We start from the raw sequence: 26461 nt of genomic DNA, 5'->3' as shown, positions 1-26461 counted from the left end.
ACCTAAGAGCCACCAATAGGGAGCTGAAATATACACCCAATATGTATCAATGGAGATTTATGTTACTGCTTTATGAATGAACACTGTGTTTTATGAATGGACTCTGTATTTTGTGAATTACCTAAGAGCCACCAATAGGGAGCTCTAGAATCTGACAGCTAACCAATTGGGTACTACCAAACAGTGACCCCTATTGCTGAAAGCAGGTAACCAGCAGGGAACGCTTCAGCCTTGCCTTTGCACTGTTGACTGAACACCCCCTGCTGTGCAGATAATGGAGAAAGCTCATAAATGGTATCCCTTTTGGCATCCTGGCCAACTCTATTATGCTGGTGTAAACCCTGGTGCACCAGAAGCACAGAATAGCAGCAAATAAATTCCGCTCATACGTCAGCAACTGATAAGACTTGTCAACCAGTTCTTCCAAAGTCTTCCTAAATTATAAAGCTGCAAAATACAGGCCAAAAGAGAGCAGGTCTGGGAAGAGTGAGACATACAATGGTCACCACCAGTGAAAAGGCCCTGCTCCGTGTAGCTCCTGCTCTGTCACTTGATAGGGTGCCCACTTGCCCTCCTTCTTGACATGGAATGCTCTCTATTGGAGTCTCCAGGTCCAGTACCAAGGCCATATGAAGGGAGAGCAGGCACCTTGAAGTTCCTAACAGCTGTTAATCAAGCAAGCATGCACACAGGTCACCTTTGTCAAAATCAGGACGCCTATGTCTTGGCCAGGCCTGCACCCAATCTTGTTTTTGTACAATCTTGTTTGTCCTCAGTAACCAAAATTATATTATCAACATATACAAGCAGAAAGGTTGTTTTCCTTCATTTGCAAGGAATCATACAAAACAAAGTGGCACTAATAAAGAAAAGTTCCAGGGTGGCAACAGAAAGCAAACTAAAAATGCTTTTGCAGTTCATCAAAACTATCCAGCAATATTAAGTTAGAGGAAAACTGGTGCTATTAACAATAATCCTTCTTGTTGGTTAATTGGTCCGGCAACTTCCATGCACATGACATGTGATGCTAATTATTTTCCCCAAGAGTTAAATGATAACTAATCAGAGGCAGCTACAAGAGAGTTATGAGATTCAGGTGAGGGTCAGATGCCTTGTCAATCCCAGCAGGTATATAAGGGGACAACCTGGTCTGCCTGCTAAAGCGGAGAAGCCTAGCATGGAAGACTTGTGTATAGTATGCAGATCTGAAAGGGCCACAAAGGGTAAACCACCCAAAAGGTATGCTGAAGAGTTTGCTAAAACAGTCAAAGCAGATACAGCTGTTAGAGAAGGTTTGGAAACCTTCAAGCTTCCAAGAAGTCCAAAGTTTAACCTCAGAGGATGCCGAGCCATGGTTAAATGCCATGAAGGCTGAACTTGGTTCCTTAGAGAGGAACAAGACATGGGAACTAGTTCCAGGCCTGCCCAGGCCACAAAAGGTTTACAAAGTTCAGTTCTTGCAAAAGTTTTTCAGTGTTAATTTTATGCATTTTTAAAAATCACCATGGTATTTAACAATAATATCTTATGTCCTTTAGAGGAGAAATTGTGAATTGTAGAATTTTAAATACCCGTCACCATCCTTGCGTTCACTCAATTTTGTTTATAACACTCTTACATTTTCTTCTAGTTGTGAGGGTGGGGGATGGGGAGGGGCCTCACAAGTGGAGTAGCCTAGGGCCTCTCTTCATCTAAATCTGGCCCTGCTGATACTGGTCACTGATTGCATTACCTGGCCAATGTGACCATTCTTTGTTGTTGTTGTTTAGTCATTTAGTCGTGTCCTATTGGCGCACTTGCAGGCCAGTGTTTCCCAGTTGTTGGTGTTTATACTATACTATATCTTTTTAGATTTGCCTTGAGAGAGTCTTTAAATCTATTTTGTTGACCACCAGCATTACGCTTTCCATTTTTAAGTTCAGAATAGAGTTGTTGTTGTTGTTGCTTAGCCGTTTAGTCATGTCCGACTCTTTGTGACCCCATGGACCAGAGCACACCAAGCACTCCTGTCTTCCACTGCCTCCCGCAGTTTGGTCAAACTCATGCTGGTAGCTTCAAGAACAATGTCCAACCATCTCGTCCTCTGTTGTCCCCTTCTCCTTGTGCCCTCAATCTTTCCCAACATCAGGGTCTTTTCCAGGGAGTCTTCTCTTCTCATGAGGTGGCCAAAGTCTTGGAGCCTCAGCTTCAGGATCTGTCCTTCCAGTGAGCACTCAGGGCTGATTTCCTTAAGAATGGAGAGGTTTGATCTTCTTGCAGTCCATGGGACTCTCAAGAGTCTCCTCCAGCACCATAATTCAAAAGCATCAATTCTTCGATGATCAGCCTTCTTTATGGTCTAGCTCTCACTTCCATACATCACTACTGGGAAAACCATAGCTTTAACTATACGAACCATTCTTTAGAGATGGTAAATACCTTTGTTCTTGAATCCAGGTTGCAGACATACCCTATTCATATTTTAAAATATTGGAAGGTATGGAGAGGAGGTGTTTATACATCAGTCGAACATGCAGTGTGGTGCTCCCTCCACCCTGATGGCCACTGAAAATGGTAGTCCTGGAAAAGCTTTACCACTTGATTCTGTTGTTCACCTGTGCTCCTTAAAAGAGCAGCAACATGAATCAGCTTCCCATGAATTCAGTGGGTGCCACTGCCAGAAAACCAAATGTTAATTCAACACTGCTTCGTCACAAGCTAAACACAGTGACTTTAATCTTCAAGCTTCTTGTGTGGAATTTGGCAACCCAGAAGACTTTAAAGCTCTCCACATCAAAGCTGGGATTCTGAAAGGAGTCAAAGAGGCCTTGGCTCCCATCTCAGTCACAGCTGAACAAATTGGTCTAGAGAGGCAAGGGCTCTCTCAACCCAGTAGATAGCACAGAGTGCTTGTGGCAGTGGAATATACTGCATTGGTCCAAATATAAGCCATCCCTAAAACAAGATCTCTTTGAAAGGGGGGGAAATACTGTAAATCTCTGGCACCATCCAGTGTTTTTTACAATCTAAAAAAATACACGCTACCTCTTGCCTTGTCTCATAGTGAACAATTCACTGGGCAACCAGCATCACCTGTCGAGAAGGGCGTAAAATATCCGTTTACAAAAACTACTGAAGTTTACCGAAGTTCTGTGGGGTTCCCAAGGTCTTAGCTTAAATCGCAGCTCTACCAATAGCAGCATGATGACAGGCTGCACTCAGGTTTTATACAAGCCAGATCTGGGAGGAAAGTGTGGCCCATATGCAGACCAATAAGGTATTTATGTTCTCTGTAACAAAGAACAAAGCTCAACCCAATAAGCAGCCAGACAATTAAGGTGGCCACTTAGGTATCACCAAGAAAGGGGAGACAGATTTGCATGCAAGTTGCATATTCTCTCAGGACTACCCAGGGATTAAGCCTGAGACCTTCTGCATGCAAAGCCCATGAGTTATGGTCCTTCCCCACCATCTCCCCTCTCTCCCTGCACATACATTTTCTCCTACAGGATGAAGGGTGGGATAGAAACCAAATAAGTAGTTTCCCACTTGGGTGCAAGCAAACTAATTTGAGCTTGGCCCTGCTCAAAGCCCCGTCTGAGGGCCAGGGTTCTTGCCAGGTTCCACGCCCCCAGGCTGCATTCTCATCATGTTCAGCTAGGAGACAAAAGAATTCTCCGCTTCCCTCATGGAAGAGCTTGCCTCATGGAGAGGCTATGCACACCTGTCCACAGTGAGGCTTTCTGGTGGGCTGTGGAATGGGCTAATGGGACCAAAAGCACCATTCTGCATGCCAGAGAAGGGTGTATTTGCTAGAGAAGGGAATAGGGAGTCTGTGTGCTTCCAGGCATAGTTGGGTCACGCAGTTGCTCTTGGAAAATTATGCTCTGTGAATTTTGATGCCAAATATTTTATTTATCTCTTACCATTTTTAACCCCACCCCCTTTTCAGGGGACACGGACCTCACTACCTAAATACTTGCCAGTAGCTGGTGCATGTATTAGACATCTCATGGTATTTGATTTCCAAATATTGTCTGTATTTCATAGCTGACGTGCAGCAGTTTTTTAGCTTGGAAGTTGGCATGCAATGATACTTAGCGGGGCTGAAATAGATTCATAGGGTGGGTTTTCAAAAGACCTTTCTGACACTGTTGTAAAATAGCTCCCTTTCAGATACTTTTGGAACACACATGTTTGCTCATTTATTTTAACCTCCCTTGTGCTCCCCTTCTATTGAGTTTGCTCTAAGATGACATCACACAGCCCAATAGGATTGTGACATCATCCCACCTACTGTATGATCCCTGATTGAGTGGCAGTCCCCATGTGACTAATACAGGAAGCATGGCCTTCGCTCTCAGTTGCGGTGCTGGCCCAAGATCATTGTGTGACCTCAAGTGGAACACAAATGGTGCCTCCCACAAGAGCATAAGAACAGCTGCCCAAATTGGGACAATGGGCCCAGCTAGTCCTATCCGGCTAGCAGGATCTGAACACAAGCGTACTCCCCACTTCATGGTTTCCAGCAACTGGCGTTTGGAAGCACTGTTGCCTTCAGCGGTGGACGCAGGGCATAGCTAATATTGCTAGTAGCCTTATAGGCCAAGGACTCTTTCCTACTCTTTCAAAGCCATCTAAGTTGGTGGTCATCTCTGCCTCCTGTGGGACCAAATTGCATAGTTTAACTATTTCCATTTCCTGCCTTCATCTACCCCATTTCCCTACCTGAAGCACGTCACTTCGCTTTGATGAATGCCAAGACTTTCAACTCCTACAGGTTTTTTTCCCCATCAGTAAGCATTGCCAGATCTGATTCACTATGTGGCACTGTTTCAAGATGCTGGGAGTGGGTAGGGGCCCCTTTTCAGGCCCCCGCCCCCAGCCCATTGGTCTGCTGGGATGGGGGCGGGGTGAAGGCCACCCTGTAGCCAAGGTGGATGGCACCCTGGTCCTGGGAAACCCCGTGCTGGGTCGCAAACCCAGCGGTAATTGTTGAAAGCCTTATGTGGTTAAATTGAAAAACAGCTTGCAGAGATCTGCCAGCTATATTGCTGCTGCACATGTTCAGTATCCTTCATTATCACAAAAATAGCCACTCCCTTATTGATAGTTTATTATCATTCATTATATCAGGCTGTCTTCCTTGTTTACTTTTGCATTGTTCATCATGGTTTGTACTAAATCAGTAATGTGTGTTATTTTATAAAGATTTTTTATGCTTTAACATTAATATGTTTTTATTTTATCCTGATTGCTAATTTTACTAATTACAAATCTCAAACATCGAGTAGTGATTTCTATGTGCATTTATGCAAATTCTGTTTCCTGGTTTCCCTTTTATTATTTTGCTTTGTGCTGTTGTGGTCTAAGGACCTGTGCAATAAAAGTTATTCAATGTCCTTTACACATTGATTTGTAACTGTATGGAAGATATATTTTGCAGAAATCTCTGTAGGCTATTTTTTCAATTTCACTTGGCCGAAACATGTTGGGCTGTTCTGAAAATACCCCCCCCCCCGGATCTTGAGAAATGTTTTCTTTGTTTTTGGATGCTGTCAGTGTTTTCCTTTGTTTGTTTTGTGTTGGATGTTTCATTTTAGATGCTGTCTGCGGTTTTTGTTTTGCAATTCTATGTAGCATTGTGCAGTGCTCCCCCCCTAAAAAAAATGTTTAGGGGTACTCTCATTTTCCTATTCATATTTAAATACTGCCCCTCAATGAGGCCAAACTTAGATTCACAAAATGTTTAGGGGTATGTGTCCCCCCAGAAAAAAAACACTGGCATTGTGACATCATTCCATCCACCACACAATTGCTGATTGGCTGGGATTATCCCTGTAACTAATTGTAGAGAAAGAAAAAGAAAAATTAGTGGCCATGGAGTGAAAGGGCAGAGAAGCAGGAACATGCCAAACATGACTGGAAAAAAGTGCATATTTATATAATTTAAGTGACTGTTTGGAAATACTTCAGCCCTGCTAAAATGAATGAATTCAGAGTCAAAGCTGAAAAGAAGGAATATTTAATGCCACCTTAGACAGTCTTTGCAACTGGAAGCATCAGGTAGCCACGACCTCTTGCAAAAGATAAAGTTGCAATTGTTCTGCTTTGCACTGATCTACCTAGAAGCATGAGTGGTAGCAGTAGGGAAATAGTGGGAAGAACAGATGCTTCTGCGTTGGCATCTGAGCTACCCACCTGTCTGCAACACAGATGGACAGAAGGACACCAGCAGGGAAGGGAAGTTTGGTACAGCTGACCTTCTCCTGCAATTAAAATGCTGAATGGCTGAAGTCATTGGAAGCTGAGTGAGCGGAGCTGCTTTTCTGCATGCTTCATCTTTCCAAGAATAAATTGCTATTCTGGAAACAAATGGGCCAATTATGTATATGTGTACATGAACATCAGGACCAGTTTATACAATCAAAGGGTTGATTCCAATAGAAAATATTTTCCTGGGCATTCCAGATTGCAGGTTACACTCTGGAAAAAAGAGGTGCTGGAACTCACTTCTGGAAAAAGAGGTGCCGGAACTCACCATGTATGCCCCCTTTTTTCTCTTGGAATGGCAATGGCACCCACCTGAGAGGTGCAAGAGCTGAGTTACGTTGAGTTCCCCCTGAAAAAAAGCCCAGATCCCCTCTTCCCCAGACACCTGCATTCACACATGCGCGCACAAGCTTTAACAGCGACATCAGTTTGGTGATGCTATAGACTGGCCCTACAGGAGACAGAGAAATAAATTAGATATTGTAGTTCACTCTGCATTCCACATGGGTAAGCAGCAGGAGAGTTAAGAGGGGAGAGGCAAAGTTCAAGTGAGTTAATAAGAGATGCATGCAGCCAGGCCCAATCTTGTACAGCACAAGCTCCACTCGCCCTTCGCTCCTAATCTATTCCCTAAATGCGCTTCCACTTCACATCCGCCGCGGTGACTCTTTGCCTGGGTAAAAAAGAAAGAAAGAAGGATGTTTCAGAGGGGACGGCTGAAGTCAGATAGATCCCTCATCTTATCAGAATTGTGTCTGGAGCACCACTTTGCTGGGTAAGGCTCTCTAAGTTTACGCATAAGCAGGAAAAGGAGCGTAATGAGAAAAAGAGAGAGGTATCTTAAATTGCAGTGCCCTCTCTCTTGTTATCCCAAAAGAAAAATTCATGGCCTCATCATAAAAGCTCTCATCATATTTTCAGTCCCCCCCCCCCCAATTCCCTGTTGGTATTGAGATCTACAAAGGAGGCATTTCTGGTCCGTAGCACTTTAGAAAATGAGCAGAGAAGCAACAGCAGCATCCTCCAATTTGGTACCTTCCAGAAATTTTGGAATACAACTTCTTGCTGCTCAAGCAGTGGTGGAGAAGATCAGATGGGGGGGGGAAGCAGCCCTCCTGGCCTCCCTATGTGGCCCTTGGTCATACCCCTCACAAGACCTGCTCCATGTCAGAATCTGCATTCAACCGAGCTGATAAAGCTCATCGTCCTTCGGAATTGCCCTCCAATGTCATTGACGACCTGAGCCACTGATAAGGCTCCAGGCACACCCCATTCAGCAGAGAATCAAAGCAGCACACGGAAGTGATGAGATTTATGGCTACATGGCTATGCTTTATTGCTATCTACGCAGACAGCAAATAAAAATACATCCTCTCTCTGTGAAAGCAGAGAACAACTGGAAAACAAAGGAACAGGAAAACAGTAACATCACATACGTCTCCTGTCTTCCGTGAGACTTCCAACAGCCTGGAATGTCTCTGGAATGTAAACAGAGTCCTGTGACTCCAAAAGCACTGCACAGTGGTAAAACACAAAAACTAACAATCCATGCCCCGCCCCCAAGTGCTTCTGACTGGCTAAACTGGCTTTTGAAGTTCTGGCAGCAGTGATGTCAGTCTTCCAAGCAGAGGTGCCAGCTTGTGAGGGTGATGGGTGGGGGGACGTCGTGTGCATGATGTCAGGACATTGGGGGATGGAACTAAATGTGGCGGCTGCGCAGCTTCAATGGCCGGCAGCTCCTCCTCCACCTCCTCCTGGAGCTGCCACTGTTAGGACACAAGAGCATGTTTCCACCCTCCTTCACCTCTGCAGCAGCTGGAGGAGGAGAAGGAGCTGGCCACTGGAGCCATGCTCGGCTCTGCACTTGGCTCAGTGCACAGCCTCCTCCAGCCCCTCAACATTGGGGGTGCCCAGCCCCCTCCCAAAAGATACTGAGGGGGCCCAAAACAGTTTGGCTTCCAGGAGCGTGTGTGTGTCCCCTGCAAGCCCACGGTCTAAAACTGAAATAACATTTGGTACTATTGCAACTTATGTGTAATTGACTTATGTGCCACTTTAACAATATTGTTTATTTATTTAGAGCATTTGTACCCCGCTGTTCAGCCAGAAAAGGCTTCCAGAGTGGCTTATATTAAATCAAAACAAGACACCTGCAAGTACCTGCAGGCTTACATTCTTATCAACCAGTCAGTAAAATGAACAACACACAAGGAAAAAGGGGGACAAGGAGGGAAGAGGAAAATAAAACTAAAAACTCAGACACCAATTTCTAGATAGTTGTTCCTGTATAGACCATCTGGCATAGTTCAGAGGCAGGAAATGATGGAGTGAGGCATCTAGCAAAGGTGCCTCCAGATGACAGCTGAGAGAAAAGAGGCCTGATGGACCTGGTCTGTTGCAGCAGAGCTGATGCGTTTGAAGGCCACGGGCTGAAGTCCTTCAGGTTAAATGCAAGCAAGGCAGAGAGCTTAAAAGCTCTCTGCTTTGCTAGGAAAGCAAAGCCCTCTCTGCATTTTTGCTTCAGAATACCTGGGATGCCCCACAAGATCTTGCGGGAACTTGGACAGTTCCATGAGATCTCATGGGACCTGGTGTATGACCTGGTATGCAAAAAGAGCATTGCTTCCCAAGCAAGACAGAGCATATAAGAGCTCAATGAGCACTATGGTTTGGCATTCGTTTTTTCAAAAACAGATGGTTTGTAATGGAAGTAAAGTGTGAGGGGCATCTTGTAGCCTTTTTGTAACCCCTTCTGACACCTCCCATTGCCCAGATTTCATCCCCCCTATAAGACTTTATGAAAGCTTTTTCATAATACATTAAGACAAAAGAAACTAATCTAAATAAAAACAAAAACAGAGGGAGAATAGAGAAAAGAAAACTCAGGGTCGTCTCACAAAGGTAGCCCTTAACGCTTGTCTCACACAGAAAATGGTGGACTCTCCCACCTTCCACCTAGGAGCTTTCCTTTCTCCTTCGAAGTCAGCCCAGATTTGATTCTCAAGTGGAACACAGTTTAAATGATTTGCATGCAGGGTTTAAGGGAGTCATAGCTTTAAAATTGTTGGCTCAAAGCCACCCTAACAAAGATTTTGCTTCGGACTGACCTGCACATAGATTATTGTCATTAAAAAGTCCCCCAAATCACATTTTAAAGAACCTGGTTAACAGCATATGAAAGAGTTTCAGCTGGGAGAAAAACAGCAGCCCTCAACAAATGAGAGTTCACATAAAGACACAAAAATGCATTAACTAAAAAGAAACGAATGATGAGAACAAATGTTAAAGTGAAGTATATTATAAGCAAGCCTATTATGAAATAAAAGGTTACCCCCGAGAGAAAATTGGGTTTCTTGTTTTTGAAAGAACATGAGAAACATTAATGGGAGGGAAAAAAGTTGAAAACACTGCTTGCAAAGTATCAGGTGTTTTGATTTTCTTTCAGATTTCTTTGATTCTCTCAATAGTCTAATTTGATGAGACTCCTTTTAAGCTTAGACAATAGTGTGTTTTATGACAAGTACCGCATAATAAAATAATTGTGTGATTAAAAATGCATTAGTAACGGAAGGGAGGGAAACAGCATAAAGCAATTCAAGGGGTGTCTGGGGAGCTTGCATAGAGGCACTGTTTTGTTTTTTAAAAATAATCTTTTAAAAACCTTCACACCCCAGAGTGAGAACAAAGGAGAAAAGCAATTAAGTTTACAAAAAGGGACTCACAAGATTTGATGCTACCGAGTCTAGTTTTTGCAGTTATCCGTCATGGACCAAAGAGTGTTGCAGTGAGATTACTTTCAGTTGCAATTTCCTTCCTAATTCCAGTCCTGAAGGGTGGAATTGCCCCATGTCTGGGCACTAGGAATCTGCTTATGGTAGCCTATGGCTCCCATCTGGCCCTCAGAAACTTCCAATCAGGCGCTTGGCTACCCCAGGGTATTTTGAACTTCAAAATGCTTTTCAGTTTCTAAAGAGAGATTGGAGCAAAGAGTCATTTAATCCAACACTTCCCTATCTTTTATTAAATTGCTAGATCTAATGCCACATCAGCAAAAATTCAAATGAGGAGATGATATGAGATAGCTATGCACTGTATCAGTTATGGATTAGCAACCAAGGAGATGTAGCATATGATGTAGAAAATGCATAAATTATTTTTCACAAAATGCCACCAGGTGGCATGGCACTTTACTGAGTACAAGGGGCCAGGTTTCTGCCCCCCAGGTGATTACAATCTAAAAATTGACAGAGGTCCCTTCAAAGGAGTATCTTACCACTTTAAATAGTCATGACTTCCCCCAAAGAACATGGGAACTGTCGCTTGTTAAGGTTTCTGGGAGTTATTAGGAGGAGACCTCTCTTCTGCTCACACAGCTACAATTCTCAGAGAACCCTGTAGTAGGGTAGGAGAGCTGAATGCTCTCCTTTGGTTTCAGAAAGTATATGGGTAGATGAGTCTAAAAAGTCTGGGACCCAAATTTTCACAGCCCTCTAGCAGCTCATTTACCAGAAGTAATGTGTTTAGCATTAACTCTGAAAGTATAGACTCGATTCTGACCAAACTAAGCCTCCTGGTGTATATTCTGCTCTAGGAGGCCTAGTTTGGTCAGAATCGAGTATACACTTCCAGAGAATACTAAATACATTACTTCTAAATACATTACTTCTGTAAGTGAGCCACCATAGCTGCTAGAAGACCATTAAAATTTGTGTCCTGGGCTTTTAAGACTTGTCTACCCATGTGCTATCTGGAACCAAAGGGGCACATTGATTGTCAGATGTGACCCCCCCCCCCCCGTTCTCCCACCCCACTACTGGGAAGATGGATTGATTGTTAAACCACTCTGGAAACTGTAGGTTTGTGAAGGGAATAGGGGTCTCCCAGTTACTCTCAGGACCCTTAACAAACAAAGCCTTGCCTGTTTAGAGCAGTATAATACTGCTTTAAATGTATAGTGCAGAAAAGGCCAGAGGAGAAAAACAACAGAGGAAGAGACCTGAAATCAGGAGTAAACAGTGAAAGACTCCTATGCAATAGTCTCAATAGCAGATGCTTTGGCTCAGTTTCAAGTTTATCTCCAGGAGGGGCATGGGGGCATTTTAAACATTACCAATGAAGCATGGGCATGGCAACCAGCCACACATGTAATGTGGCAATCCCCTCTTCTTTCTTTGCACACACCTGCAAACTTCTAATTTTGAGGAGCTGGAGGCATTTGTGATGGTTTGCGAAAGTTGTGCCCATGTTGGAAAAGAATGCAAAACCCACACCTTGGTCCTTATGTGTGGAGGTCAGACACCTGTGTAAAAATTACAGCACAAGGGTATGGTGTCTACTCAACCTTGTACACATGCTGTGCATCCCTTTATGTGCACGAAGAGATGCAAACAGGGACTCTGTCCTGCGTCAACATTTGGTAATGTGCGAAGCCACTTTTCGTATAGCAATTTTGAGGACCAGAGAATGAGAACTTGTCAACTGCATGTCCTGTTCTGGAAAAACCTCCATAGATGCACAATGTACAGTTTGGAGGATACACGATCCTCTTCAGCTGTGAGCACTTTTCTTGGAGGATTAAAGTTGTTACTTAATATGTCTGTATTGAGCCTCAAGAGCCCCCTTTCATCACCTTTAAATAGGCTCCATTGCATTTATTTGGCCTACTTTTGCTGAGGCCAAAATAGAAATGCTGGGTTGAGGGCCACTTTGGTTTGGCAAAAGGACAGAGGAGCCTACGCTATTCTCCATTTGCACATGCCAAGCCATTTAGAAGGTTCTGCCTGATCCATGCAGAAAAGCCCAGACAATTAATAATAATGATATTAATGCAATTAATTTATTTAAAGGTAAAGGGACCCCTGAATGTTAGGTCCAGTTGCGGACAACAGCTTCTGGGTCATGTGGCCAGCATGACTAAGCCACTTCTGGCGAACCAGAGCAGTGCACGGAAATGCCATTTACCTTCCCGCCGGAGTGGTACCTATTTATCTACTTGCACTTTGAACTGCTAGGTTGGGAGGAGCAGGGACCGAGCAGCGGGAACTCACCCCATCGCGGGGATTCGAACTGCCGACCTTCTGATCAGCAAGTCCTGGGCTCTGTGGTTTAGACCACAGTGTCACCCGCATCCCTTAATTAATTTATTAATCACCTCCTAAAGCACTGTCTCAAGGCAATTTATACACAAGATGTTTAAAAACAGTTAAACACACAAAACAACAACTACATTTAAAACAAGACTAAACCCCTAAGAAGTAGACACTCGTGATAAAGAACCTCTCTCTTTCCCTTGGTCAAGCTTGACCTGGAAGTGGAGTTGCGGCTGGGTGTGAGAAAGCTGCCTTAGCGGGTGGCAGTGTTGCCGCCCACTCTCCTCTCTCTGCCCTCGGCTTAGGTTTGACCCATGGATGGAGCTACAATTGGCAGTGTTGGGCCTTTGTGTGAGGAAGCTGTCTCTGTTTGCACCCCCTCAAGAAAAGCGCCATGCCCCCCCCCAGCCGGCCCATGCTACGCCACTGATTCTGAACTAGCTGAAATTTCTGAACCATCTTCATAGTGACAGGTCACATTAATCTGACCTAGAGGTTACCAGAGCACATAGATGGCAGAATTAAGCTGATGGAAGGCACTCTGCACCACTAAGCTCCCTGAGCCTTAAGCAACAGCAATGGGTCCAGGAGTAACCCCAAGCAGCGTATCTGCTCCTTCAGAGGGACTGTAGCCCCTTCAAGGGCAGGCAGCCTCCTATCCATCCGGTCTAGGAAACAACCCACTAACAGTGCCTTACTCTTATCTGGATTGAGTTTCAGTTTATTGACTCTCATCCAGTCCATTACCGAGGCAAGACTATGGTTCAGCACTAACACACCTGCAGACGAAAAGGCAAAGTAGAGCTTTGTGTAGACAGATAACTCTGGGCCCATAGATGCATACTGTGCCATTGTTCCTCAGGCTGGACTCAAAGCTTTTGGCACCAAGGCTGTTGGAAATTGGAGTGGGGGCTTCTCTACCTCCTCCTCTTAGAGTTTCAGAGGTTCTCCACGGTATCAACCAAGAGAGCCCCAAGATCCTTAGCTTTGGATTCAAGGGGACCCGCCTGCTTCTCAAAGTGTTCAGTCTGTCTGGTTTGTCCTCTGAGAGGTTCATAGCTGGTGCCAGGTCAGGGCTCAGTGGGTCAGTTGAATAAATTGACATTCTTTGACTGGAAAGGTCTTAGTTTGCACTGATTCTGCAAATTCTAGGATGCAGTGGGACTTTGAATGAAATGTGTATTCACTCTGAATACGATAAAAACCCATGGCATTGCAAACGTCAGGAAAAAACTACAGCCCTCAAAGACCTGGGAACTAGAATTGGAAGGGGTAGTTTAAAAAGCTGGAGAAAGACCCAGCTAAACTTTGTTTTGAACACTGGATGCTTTGAGAAATGCATTAGAGGTGGGTCCAGGAGAATTGATGCTGGTGGAGTTTCCACAGCCGTTCCCAAGCATCATGTTCCGATGAACCAAATCTTGCTTTAAAGCAGAGATGGATGGTGAGGAGGGATGCAACTATGCACCTAGCCTCCTGGCAGTGGAGAGTTTCTCCCTCTGTGGGCACCTCAGTAGGAACACTAGATTGGAGCTTTCCCTGCATATGCCAAGGGCATGTTGCACAGTGCTTCTGTCCTTCTGGTGGAACTCCTTTCCACTGGGGGAAGACAACTTCCAACCTATCCTTTGGTGCTGGTTAGGATTGCTCTCTAATAGTGTTAGGGGAAAAAGAGGAGTTGATTTGTAGAACTATGGGAAAATATTTCTCACGTAACAAAGGACATTGCATGTTTGGCTAACATACAGCTATTTAATATGTGGCAAGCCATTTTGTGGTGCTGATGTTAGCAATGATTTTGTTGCAATGTTAAAAAAATCAAAAGTCACTTGAGTGATTATAACCCATTATTAATATACAAAGAGAATACAAAAAAACCCAGGGTTTTCTCCCACATACCACCCAACTTCAGTCTTGGAAGAGCATTTTATTTTTTAATTGCTCGTTTGATATGACCCTGGGGAAGATAAAACGATTTTCTCCTCCTCCTTCACATCAAATAAAATATTTATTGATAAATATCCCACTGAATAAAATAGGTGGATTTGGTTCTATTTTTCTTCTTGGTCTCCCCTTTCTTTAGATTCCCTTTACTCCAAGATGTGATCACACTTGGAAACATTTGGAATGAGTTTTGTGTGATTAATGCATTCTATTAAATTTAATGCCTTGGGGCTGACACAAGAGTGTTTCCCAGATGTATACTGATGGGGAAGGAGGGTCAAGCGCATCATCCCTAACCTCAGCATTGACCTTCTCCCAGACATGCCTCTGACAATGCTGCCTCTTCATTTGTCCTTCCATCCTGATGTGCTCTTCAGTCCTAACTTGTGACTTGCTTCTTGACCCTGCCCCATGATTTACTCAGTATTCTTTGGTTTCCATTTGGTTCTGACTACTGGATGATCCCACAGTTCCAAGCATTGGGCTCCTAGCTCAACTCCAGACTGCTACCAATAGCCCAGCCCCAACAATTATGATACCTTGTGTTAAAGATGGGTGAACTTTCAGTTTCTCCACATTTTTTTCATTTTCCACTCTTGAGTTCATTTCTGCATCAGCTTGCATCTTTTTCTTCTTGAAATATTCTCCTGAAAATTCATCACCATTATAGTGGACATTTCTCCTAAAACACATGTTTTTGTACACACTTTGTTTCAGTATAATGCCTTTCTGTACATTATTTTAACCATTATCTGTATTTTTATGCAGACCTCTAATCTGTATACTTTTTCTGTACACATTTTTTTTTTTTTTTGCTTGGAGGACTACATTGGAAAATTCAGGGAAGTGTGAATTTTGAAGGGTAGCTGTATCTTGGTTTGTGTATCATTTCCAGAACTGTGAATTAGGTAGGTTTGTATGGAAATGCAAATTGAACCACATTCCTACCACTGAGCCACAAATACCAACGTGTTGACTTCAACAAGGCACTAGTTTTTGAACTGTAGATTTCTCAGGGATAGCTGTGCTTCAGTTTGTGTATTGTTTCAGGGTGTGTGAATTTAGGTAGGTTCACATTAAAGCAGGATCCAACCTGAATTTCTCCCCCATCCCTACTTTATTTAGTGGCAAGAGTTGGCTGTCCTTGGTGCTGAATACCCAGCCCTGCCTAAGATTTCCTTTTCTCTTCTGTGACTTTAAATCAGGCACAAACAGAGCTACCTTGACTTCTGCATGGCTTTGATCTGCTTCGTGCGTTTGAATTTAGCACAAGCACTCAATGGAGCCAGCAGTGTCAGAACAGGAACTCCGACAAAGGGAATTATGTAGAAAGAGGTGAAGGAAGGAGCAACTTCAAGTGCTGCCTGAAGCCTTGTAGCCATGTATTTTGGGATTTGCCAACCCCAGATATTCCACCCCTTGTCTGGAAGATGAAGTTGTGCATTCCTTTCCTGAGCTAAATTTCTTATGTGTTTTGCTTCTTTCCTTCCCCATAAGTTGGGTTTGATCAGCAGCACACACTTTCTGGGTGTCTCAAGGTGACAGTACACATGTTCTCAAAAACACTTTTGCAAAAATAACAGGGTATTGAAGAATGGGAGGTTCTTTAACCTGTCTCATACACAACCACTTACACACCTATTGGATTCCCCCTAGCCAGTCTCTACCATCCCGCAAATTCCTTCCATTTAGGTTTACTTTCAGTGTCATAGCCAGGATGTGGTAAGGGTCTTTGTAAGGGAGAATCAGTACATCCCCTTCTGCTTAGTGATTCTCTCCCAGAAATGTCCCATTGCACTAATATTATGACATTCATACAGGGTTTCTGACCATATTACCTTGTAACATGTAGATCCACCCACAGAAATGCCATAAAACTAAGATACACACACACACACACAAGTTTTTATTTGTATCCCCTTATAGAAATATACTCCCTTGTGTCAGGGACCAGGAGTCAGATTCCTTTTTACTAAGTAATGGAGGCAAGGACTTGTGGGGAAGGCTGAGCAAGGCCAGCCCCAGAAGCTCTGCTATCAGATGAATACCCCCAGCCTCATAATGTGGCACTGCCTTCTTCTGATTCAGAAGACTCTACTTTTGAAGATCCAGGAGATCCTGAAGCCCCCTCCTCGAAATCCATCACAGTAGGAGATTACTGGAGAAGAGTGGGCCACTTTAAGTCAAGCAGCAACATGCAGCACAGGTGGTGCTAACAATCAGGCTGCGTCTACTATATAAGGGCTCAGTTTCGGCTTGGTCCTTGCTAGTATGGTTCCAGAGCTTTGTCTACCCTAGAGCTTGCCTTGTGGTTGGGCTGTGCCTTATGTTGCTGAACAGCAGAGCAGGGCACCTAATAAGATGTTGGGCTTGTGAGGAGCCTCAAGGGACAGTAGAGAGGTCTGCATTTGAGCCTTGGACCTATGGTGCTCATCCCTGATCAAGTTGACCAGTCACTTTGCAAACCTGAGGGGGCGGGTACTGTATCATTTCCTTCACCAGGTGGATGGATTTCATGGTTAGATTTCAGCAATAAAGACTGTGTTGATTTATGCTCCCATTGCACTGAGTTGTTTATTTTAGCCGATTGGATTGCCTGTTGCCTAAGCCATTAACACAAGCGGTGATGACATAAGGTGGTTTTTTTTGGCGACTTGCTGAGCAGTTGATCTGAGATTCAAACATGTTACCCAGTGGAAACAAAAACAACACATTTTAAACTAGCCCCCTACAGGATCTGAAGGGGAAAAATGTGTCTGAGTGCTTCATCTAGCATTAAGGATCAACTATGGCAGGCAGCTTCATTTCAGAAGTCTTTGGGTGTTACGCAAAGCTGCAATTTCTGCTTATTTATGAATGGACAAGTTGCCCATGATTACATGAAGAAGGTGCAGAACAGGCTGGCAAAAGGGATGTAACCTGTTAAGAATGCTACTGGCAAGACAGAGAGGCCTAGACTGCATTTGGCTATCAGGCTTGAGGTTCCTCACCCCCTGCTGTGGTTGGGGAAGGGACATTGCTTTGTGGTAGAACATCTGATTTTCATTACCTCTCCAAGTCGGGCTGGGAAAGGCTTCTGGTCTGTAACCCTGGACAGCCGCTTCCAGTCAGCATAGACTAGGGTTTCCCAAACTTGAGTCTCCAACTGTTTTTGGACCACAGTTCCCATCAACCCTGACACTGGCCCTGCTAGCTAGGGATTATGGGAGTTGTAGTCCCAAAACAGCTGGAGACTCAAGTTTGGAAAACGTTGGCATAGACAATGCTGAGCTAGGTGGATCCCTTTACCTTTTTTTTAAAAAAAATCTTTAGGTGGATCAAATGATCTGAGCCAGTAGAAAGCACTTTCTTGTGTTCCTACAGTTTATGAAGATATTTACTATGATAAACTTGCTTGGTTTACAGGTGCCAGAAGGCACTCGGCTGTTTTTGTACTCTTGATTTCTCTTTCCGTCCCAGCAGCTCTTAAATGTGGATATCAGCAAATGCTCCAAGACAGTGAAGAGTGATCACATGCCAGGCGGCATGTGACACATGAATCCTAGAATTGTAGAGTTGGAAGGGACCCCGAGGGTCATCTAGTCCAACCCCCTGCATTGCAGGAATCTCAACTAGATCATGCATGGCAAATGGCCACCCAACCCCTGCTTAAAAGCCTCCAAGTGAGGAGAGTCCACACCTCTTATGGGAGTCTGTTCCACTGTTGAATACCCATCATTTGTCTCTTCTCTGTGGAACTTCTCTCCATATTCCATTTTACCCAAAGGGTTCATAAAGCGGGGGAGAGGGGGAGAGCGAGCGCTTTGTGTATTCCTTTTTGGCATGCACCGTAGCATTTACAACAATGTGTTTACATATTGCAGAGTTCCTATGATAAGGATGTGATTCTGAATATCCTGGGTGTTCTCACATGCCTCCTTTCTGTTGGTAAGTGGAAAAGTGAACATTTCATGTAGTGCATTGCCAAAAAATCCTTCCCCATCAATTAATGAGAGAAGAAATATTGCATTTGAATATTAGAAAAAGGGAGGGAACTTTTTCAGTAAAATTTATGGGTCGGTTTTTGTTTTTGTTTGTTTCACTTTATCCTTTTTTTCCGGGTGGCTGATGAGTTTTATGAGTGCCCTTTCATTCATTCATTCTACAAATCATGACACTGTTTTCACTTTTGTGCAGTCTTTCTGGGTACCCTCTAGTGAAGGCTGGTCCATTAGAGTGAATGGGGGATTGAGGTCAGACAGACTCAAACTGAAAATCTATATCATTATTATTGTTATTATTATTAGTCCAACAGGCTGAATTCTGATATTATTATTATTATTATTATTATTATTATTATTATTATTATTATTATACCCCACCCATCTGGCTGGATTTCCCCAGCCACTCTGGGCAACTTTCAGCAGACTATAAAAACATAATAAAATATAAAAACATAATAAGTTTTAACTTACTCTCAGCCCTATTGCATCAAGTCTCCTTTACACCGCTGAGAGGTGACTGTGATTATGTGGTATACAGATTGTTGAGATAAGTAAGTAAGTAAATAAAAACTAACGTGAAAGCCACTCTGAGTTTAAAGGGGTCCTGTTGGACTTGAATATTTGCTTGTATGTTTATGTGTGGTGGGGAAAGGACTTCACAACTATTCCATTTTCTTGCTTCCACTTAGGGACGAACAGGAGGCTTCACTATACAATTAGCAAAGGCGGCAGCGAAGCACTTCTGCAGGCTCTGGTGAATGCGACACAAACTCCCACACCAGACTATGACATCCTCTTGCCCTTGTTTCGCCTGCTGGCCAAAGTTGGCCAAAAAGGTACAGCTGCTGAACCATGGGTGCATGTCCATCAGTATTGCGATGCTGTGTTGCTAGCTGTGTCATTGTGTCCCACATAGGGATGTGGGTGGCGGTGTGGTCTAAACCACTGAGCCTCTTGGGCTTGCAGATCAGAAGATTGGCGGTTCGAATCCCCATGACGGAGTGAGATCCCATTGCTCTGTCCCAGCTTCTGCCAACCTAGCAGTTCGAAAGCACATCAGGGCAAGTAGATAAATAGGTACTGCTGTGGCGGGAAGTGTGCGTTTCTGTGTGCTGCTCTGGTTCGCCAGAAGTGGCTTAGTCATGCTGGCCACATTACCTGGGAAGGTGTCTGTGAACAAATGCCAGCTCCCTCAGCCTGAAAGTGAGATGAGCACCACACCCCATAGTCACCTTTGACTGCACTTAACCATCCAGAGGTCCTTTACCTTTTAGCTTTTACCTTGTACTCCACATCTCAGAGTGAGATATTTCTATCACCTCAAAAAATATGAGGTCCCTAGTTGAGGCACTTTGAACTGTCAAAGCCACAGAGGTAGTATTCAGTTGTGTTTCCCTCACTGAGGCTTAGACCAGGGTGTGGGGTTGGGGCACCTAGGAACCCAGGAAGCTACCTTACTTTGAGTCAGACTTTTTTTTAAAGGCAAGTCTATCTGGACACATGGATGCTGATGTGTTTTAATCTCTTTTCCTGTTAGTTTCAATTTTTTAAAAATAAGTTTGAAAAATGTTTTTCTAGATAATTTTGATATTTCTTGAAAATTGCTAGGAGGTTTGACTGCGGCATTCAAACTTTTTGTTAAAAAATAAATAATCAAAATCATTTCCTCCTCCTGCTGCTGCTGTCTCTCAGATAAGAAATTTGGGCTGAAGGCACAAAGACTGGAGGTGATTGATATGACACTCAGCTTGGCAAGGAAAAATCTAAATCACCGCCAGAATCTCACCCACTGCCTTTGGGCACTGCATGTTTATGCCTCTAGTGGTGAGTATGCAATCACTTCCCCTTCTTCCTTCTGTGCGTTAACAGCCCTTTCCTCCCATAATTCCATGGAATGATGATGATCCACAGTCCTACTCCTACCCCCCCCCCCAAATCACTGGATAATTTCTCTTTTCTCTCTTTATCTGTCAAAGTGGTTCCCCAGCCCAGTTATACTGCCTGAAAATAGAGTGGAGAATTTTGAGAAGCAACTTTCGTTTAGGAGATGGTTAGTGGGGGGCTTCTTCTAGCAACTTCTGGGTCCCCACTGAAGATTTCTGTTCCATCTGGGATGATGGGAGTTACAATCCAGAACATCGTGACAATACAGTGGTACCTTGGTTCTCAAACTTAATCCGTTCCGGAAGTCTGTTCCAAAACCAAAGCGTTCCAAAACCAAGGCACACTTTCCCATAGAAAGTAATGCAAAACAGATTAATCCGTTCCAGACTTTTAAATGCAACCTCTAAAAGAGCATTTTAACATGAATTTTACTATCTAACGAGACCATTGATCCATAAAATGAAAGCAATAATCAATGTGCTGTACTATAAAATAAATAAAACAGCATTGTAGATGATAAATTGTTTTTCTTCCCTGCACTGATGATAGTCATTGTTTGGATGGGGGGCTTTTATCCATTTCCACAGTCACACAATCAAACAAACAATCAGTAGCTGAACTGGGATCCACACAGTCACAAAAAAAAAAAATTAACTGAAAAAGCCTCAAAACAAAAAATGCAAACTAAATAGCAAAAACAAAAGCACCAAATATAAGCTCCAAATATCACCTTAGAACACTGCAATCAGAAATGGAAGGCTTGAATTACAATGGGGGGGGGGTGCAAATTAGCAGCACAACAGGAAACACAGGGGGACTCAACACAGAGCACATTCAGCTTCTGAAAAAACATTCAGAAACTGGAACACCTACTTCTGGTTTTGCAGTGTTCGGGTTCCAAGTTGTTCGTGAACTAAGCTGTTCGAAAACCAAAGTACCACTGTATTAAATAGCACTGTATTAAAAATTCAGAACCCAAACTTACTCACACCGGCACTTCCCAGCTTCTGGACCATCATAGGCAGGCAAATTAGTGGTGCCATTGTGATCACCTACAATTATAACCTGGGTTGGTAGAATGTGGCATCTTTTAAAAGAGAGATGGCTAAGCTGTGGCCCTCCAGATATTGGTGGACTACTGTTCCCATCACCCCTGGTCATCAACTATGCTGGCCGAGGCTGATGGGAGTTGGAGTCTAGCAACCTTAGTGGGTCATACGTTAGCAAATCCTTCCATCCCCAGGCTCTTCATCAGTGGGTTCTCAAAAGGACGTGTCAATGAATCATCCAGACAATGCCAGCCCAAGACCCAAAGGTATTGCTGCATCTTCCTGCTGCTATCTATTCCACCTTCCCCTATGGACACCACTTGAAGGAGGTTATGAATGTAAGAACAAAAGAGGAACCAATGGCCTATCTAGTCCAGCATCCTGTTTTCACCAGATGCCTGTGGAACCCCCACAAGCAGGACCCAAGCCTTCTCCCTTCTGTAGTTTCCAGCAAGTGGTATTCAAAAGCATTTTTGCCTCTAACCATGTAGGTGGAAGTTTGGCCAGTAGCCATTGATAACCTTCCCCTCCGTGAATTTGCCCACTCCTTTTTTAAAGGCATAGTTTAACTATGACCTGCATGATGAAGGACTTTCTTTTATATGCCTTGAATCTTCCAACATTCAGCTTTTCTGGGTGTCCACAAGATCTTACTGTTATGAAAGATTTCACCCTGCTTAGTGGTAGGTCTGCACATGATTCTCTCCAGCAGAACGACTGGTGATTCTGTCCCAAATTTCCGACATCATCAGTCTTTGCCAACTGCTCTCACTGCTCCTTCTTGACCTCCTCTAACCTAGTGGTTGTTTCCCCTTTGGAAAATCCTAATTGGGCCACCAGCCTTTGGCATGGCTCGACAAGCTTAGCATTTCAGATCTTCCCCCTGAAGATTTAATGCTACTGGCTGCTGGCCTCGTGGGTTTCCTATGTGTTTACAGGAGCCCCACTGGCTTCTCACTATGGACCTTCCTGGGAAGGCTGCCAAGCATGTTCTTCCAGCCCTTCTGAGATAAGCATTATTTGAAAGGTGAATGTAACAGAGATGGCACTTGAAATGCATCTGGATTTAGATTGCAGGGTGCTTTATCCACAGCCCCCCTCCATGTGCCTTGCAGTGTCAGGGGCCTTGCTCACACTTTGCCTGGTTGCCACATGCAGCAGAATGAGGAGCTGGAATGCTGAGGTGCAGGGCCAGATTTAGGAGCCAGCAGCCACTTGGGATGCCTAACTCGAAAGTGTGTGCCAAGCTCAGTTGTGGGTGCTGCTACTGTCATGGCAGGAAAAATATGGTACAAGCACTTGAGAAGCTGGCAACACTGATCTCTCTGTGTGGCCAGTGTCATAACCTCCAGCATTTCTCCGATGAAAATAGGGACTTGCTATTCAACAACAACAACAACAACAACAATTTTATTTATACCCCACCCATAGAACTGGGTTGCCCCAGCCACTCTGGGTGGCTTCCAAAATATATAATAAAAATATATTAAAACAGTAAACATTTTTTAAAATCCCTATACAGTGGTACCTCTGGTTAAGTACTTAATTCGTTCTGGAGGTCTGTTCTTAACCTGAAACTGTTCTTAACCTGAAGCACCACTTTAGCTGATAGGGCCTCCTGCTGCTGCCATACCGCCGCAGCACGATTTCTGTTCTCATCTTGAAGCAAAGTTCTTAACCTGAGGTACTATTTCTGGGTTAGCGGAGTCTGTAACCTGAAGCGTATGTAACCCGAGGTACCACTGTACAGATGTCTTCTAAGGTTGTATAGTTACTTAGCTCTTTGGCTTCAGATGTCTTCTAAGGTTGTATAGTTACTTAGCTCTTTGGCTCGGGGGCTGCATAACTTTATAGACTCCAACTTTTCTCCAATGGAAATAGGGGCATTCTGGGATCAAATCAGAAACTGGGACAGCTTCTCTAGATCTGGGACTGTCTCTGGAAAATAGGGACACTTGTAGGGTTTGCAGTGTTGTGTTAATGGCTGCGGTGTTGTTCTGCGATTGTGGGAATATTTACAACATCAGGGCCCTTTCAACAAATGGTGTGAATGTGAAGTTTTGTGACTGGGTACATTCCTGCAAATTTATCATCTTAGATGGCAAGGGAGGAATCATGAGGGCAAATGGTTTATCAAAGCTGAGAAATGGGCCACCTATGAGAGTATGTGTTGCAGAGGACTCTGGTGTATGTTCTACCAGGGCTTGTCAGGGTGGTGCCTTGGGTACAAGTGTGCCTACCAGTACCTCATATTGTTCAGAAATCTCCACTCAAAAATCCACAATGGGTGGGAGACTGTTGTTAATCTGGTGATCTAATCCATAATAGTGCATATTCCATTTAGTTTGATTGCTTTGTCAATGCTACTTCATAGCTCATATGCAAATTATATCCAATTGATTTAAGTCGCTCTAAATGTAATCATATTTTATGTTGCTTTGTATTCCTAGAAATTCAATTTTCTCTATAAGTTCTATAAGATTCATAATTTCATTTTCATTTCACTTAAGCTTTGTATATTAATAAACTGAGTGATTTGTTTCACTTGGAGTCTGGTTCTTATGGGCAGGCTTTAGTCCCTATTCCACTGGGTTGCTACTGAGCAAAAACGAATCATGATTAGAATCGATTGATAGTCCATTCCATAGTGTGCCCTGATGTTGATTGGATCACCAGATTAAAAAGTGTTTGTTCTTCCTGCTTGGTTCCTGTTTGTACTGGCTTGACCTCTCTTAAACACCTCCATAAGAGCTGTTTTGGGACTGCCTCGCACAGCATTTCCTCAAAATTCCTAATGTGTCCAATCCACTGGCTTCCAAAGGTTGGTATTCCTTTTTCTACACTGACTGAACACAGGGTTCACACAGAGTGCTGGCCACAAGTCTGCCATTTTGAGATATGACTAAATCCCAATACACCCAACTTTATCATGTTGCTGAACATAGCAGGGAAATATCTTCCTGTAGTGGGCAAACTCTTTCAGGGAAGTTACAGAACACCTGACTGAGTAATTCCCCAGGTTTCACTAAAAGGCCGATTCCAGATTTGAAGAAGCCTTGGGCAAAGTGTCCTCTAATGAACACTGGGAGCCACCACATTAGTGTCCTCCATTGCCCAGAGCAATGCATTGTGGGAAATAAAAATGGCCACGGCTTCCCAGGCCCAGTGCCTGGTGCTCATCAGTGCACAAGAAAAAGGATTATTATAATGGGGCCCCAAGGACAGGCATAAGTTCTAAGCTCTGCTAGGACCCTAGCATCCACCTGAGAGTATACCTGCTGACTCTGGGCCTGTTCCTGAACCCACAGTTTGAAAACTAGCAAGTCAAGGGGCAGGATAGTGGGGCCAGATGGATAAATGCTTCAACCCTTTAAGACTGCTCTCATTCCTTTACAGATTCCCTTGGTCTGAAAAGAGGTTTTTATGTTTGAAATATGTTTGGATGTTTTTATTTGTTTTAAACTGTTTACTGCTATGTAGTTTGCCGCCCTGGGCTCCCTTGAGAGGGAGGGCAGGATAGAAATTGGATAAACAAATAAAAAATAATAATAAGATTGCTGAGAGAGCCAGAAATTTGTTAACAACACCAGAAGCCCACTTTCTTAGGCTATGATTCCAAAACCATGCTATTTCCCCACACATACACCCCCCCTCCAGTTTTAGCCTGACTGCCTATTTCCTTCCTTTGCATAGTTACCGTGGGAACCATGTTGGGAGTGAATGGAGCCATGGAACTGCTCTTCAAAGTCATTACACCTTACACCAAGAAGCACACCAGAACGACAAGGTAGCGGGGGGAATTTCTGGGATACCTTCTCTGGACTTGTGTGTGTGTGTGTGTGTGTGTGTGTGTGTGTGGCAAAAGTACTAAAGACCAAAGTGACCGGCTGGGGAGTGAACAGAGGTAAATGTTACCCTTATGCTAAGGTGCCAGCCCAAATTAAGCCAAGGCGTTGATGTCCACATGCATAAAGGAAATCAGACTATTAGCTCACCAAGCTCAGATATGTCTCTACGTCAGGAGTAGACGCTCCAACTCCCATAAGTTGCAGCCAACATTAGAGGTAGAATCATAGAAGTGTAGAGTTGCAAGGCTAATCCAGTCCAACCCCTGCAATGCAGGAATCTCAGCTAAAGCATCCATGACAGGTGGCCATCTAACCTCTGCTGATAAACCTCCAAGGAAGGGCAATCCACAACCTCCTGAGGGAGACCGTTTAACAGATGAAAGGAGCTGTAGCCTACATCTGGAAAACATCATGTTGCCTATGCTTTGTCTACATAGACTGGCCATTGCTCTCAAATGCTCCAGACAGGAGCATTTCCCAGCCCTGTCTGGAGATACAGTGCATTGAAACTGGGAATTTTTGCATGCAAAGCCATGAGCTCTACCACTGCATTGCAGCCCGTCCCCTAAATGTCATGGAAGCAGGAGCAGGAATTGGATACTGAATGGATAACACAGTAAGCTGCCTTGCAGATGCATCTCCCACTAAAACCTCAAGGGTCAGAGAGACCCTGTTATTTATTTATTTTTAGTGCCTTTTTCTCCCTTGCCAAGTCTGAAAGCTGCTGTGACTCTCCAGTGTGAAGTTAAAATTAGCCACACAGCTGTCTTGCTCTGGTCCTGTCCCCAGCCAGTTCCCAGAGCGAGATTTACAAGGTGTGCACGCCTTATAAAAGAGAAGGTGCACGTGACCCAGAGCTGCGCCTGCTTCTGCTTCTCCTGCTGCTTTGATGTGGCAGGAAGCAAGAGGAGCGGCGCGCCGAGAAATATCAAAGCTCAAGACATGGGCGACTGTGGAAAAGATGTGCTGAAGATGGACAGATGCAAGAAGAACAGAGTGCCCCTGAAGAATAATGACAGTGCTGCTGAATTATCGCAATAATAATAACAGCAGTAATAATAATAACACAAGAAGAACATTGCACTGCAGTTGTAATAATGATGGCTATGATAATATGTCAATAATAGAGATGCCCCTAAGATGGCTGGATGCAAGAAGAACATAGCGCTGCTGTATAATGATGATGATAGTATTAGCTACAGCAATAATAATTTGTATAAAGGTAAAGGGACCAGTTAGGTCCAGTCGTGACCGACTCTGGGGATGCGGCGCTCATCTCACTTTATTGGCCATGGGAGCCGGTGTACAGCTTCTGGGTCATGTGGCCAGCATGACTAAGTCGCTTCTGGTGAACCAGAGCAGCGCACGGAAATGCCGTTTACCTTCCTGCTGGAACGGTACCTATTTATCTA

At 43.9% G+C, this 26461-nt stretch overlaps 1 protein-coding gene across 2 annotated transcripts in view; it reads left to right on the top strand.

Moving 5' to 3' along the window:
- Positions 1-26461, top strand: part of AGBL1 (AGBL carboxypeptidase 1) — a gene marked incomplete at its 3' end in the record, with an annotated part of 421386 nt that overhangs the window by 11580 nt on the left and 383345 nt on the right. For both annotated transcript variants that reach the window (XM_079954219.1, XM_079954220.1), the window contains exons 2-5: positions 18149-18212; positions 18958-19104; positions 19961-20092; positions 24895-24988. In XM_079954219.1, coding sequence (XP_079810345.1) covers positions 18149-18212; positions 18958-19104; positions 19961-20092; positions 24895-24988 — 437 coding nt within the window. The remainder of the gene's footprint in view (positions 1-18148; positions 18213-18957; positions 19105-19960; positions 20093-24894; positions 24989-26461) is intronic.

The sequence above is a fragment of the Podarcis cretensis genome (assembly GCF_951804945.1).
Source record: "Podarcis cretensis genome assembly, chromosome: 14".
Classification (NCBI taxonomy): Eukaryota; Metazoa; Chordata; class Lepidosauria; order Squamata; family Lacertidae; genus Podarcis; species Podarcis cretensis.
This window is presented reverse-complemented; position numbering and strand designations above follow the sequence as displayed.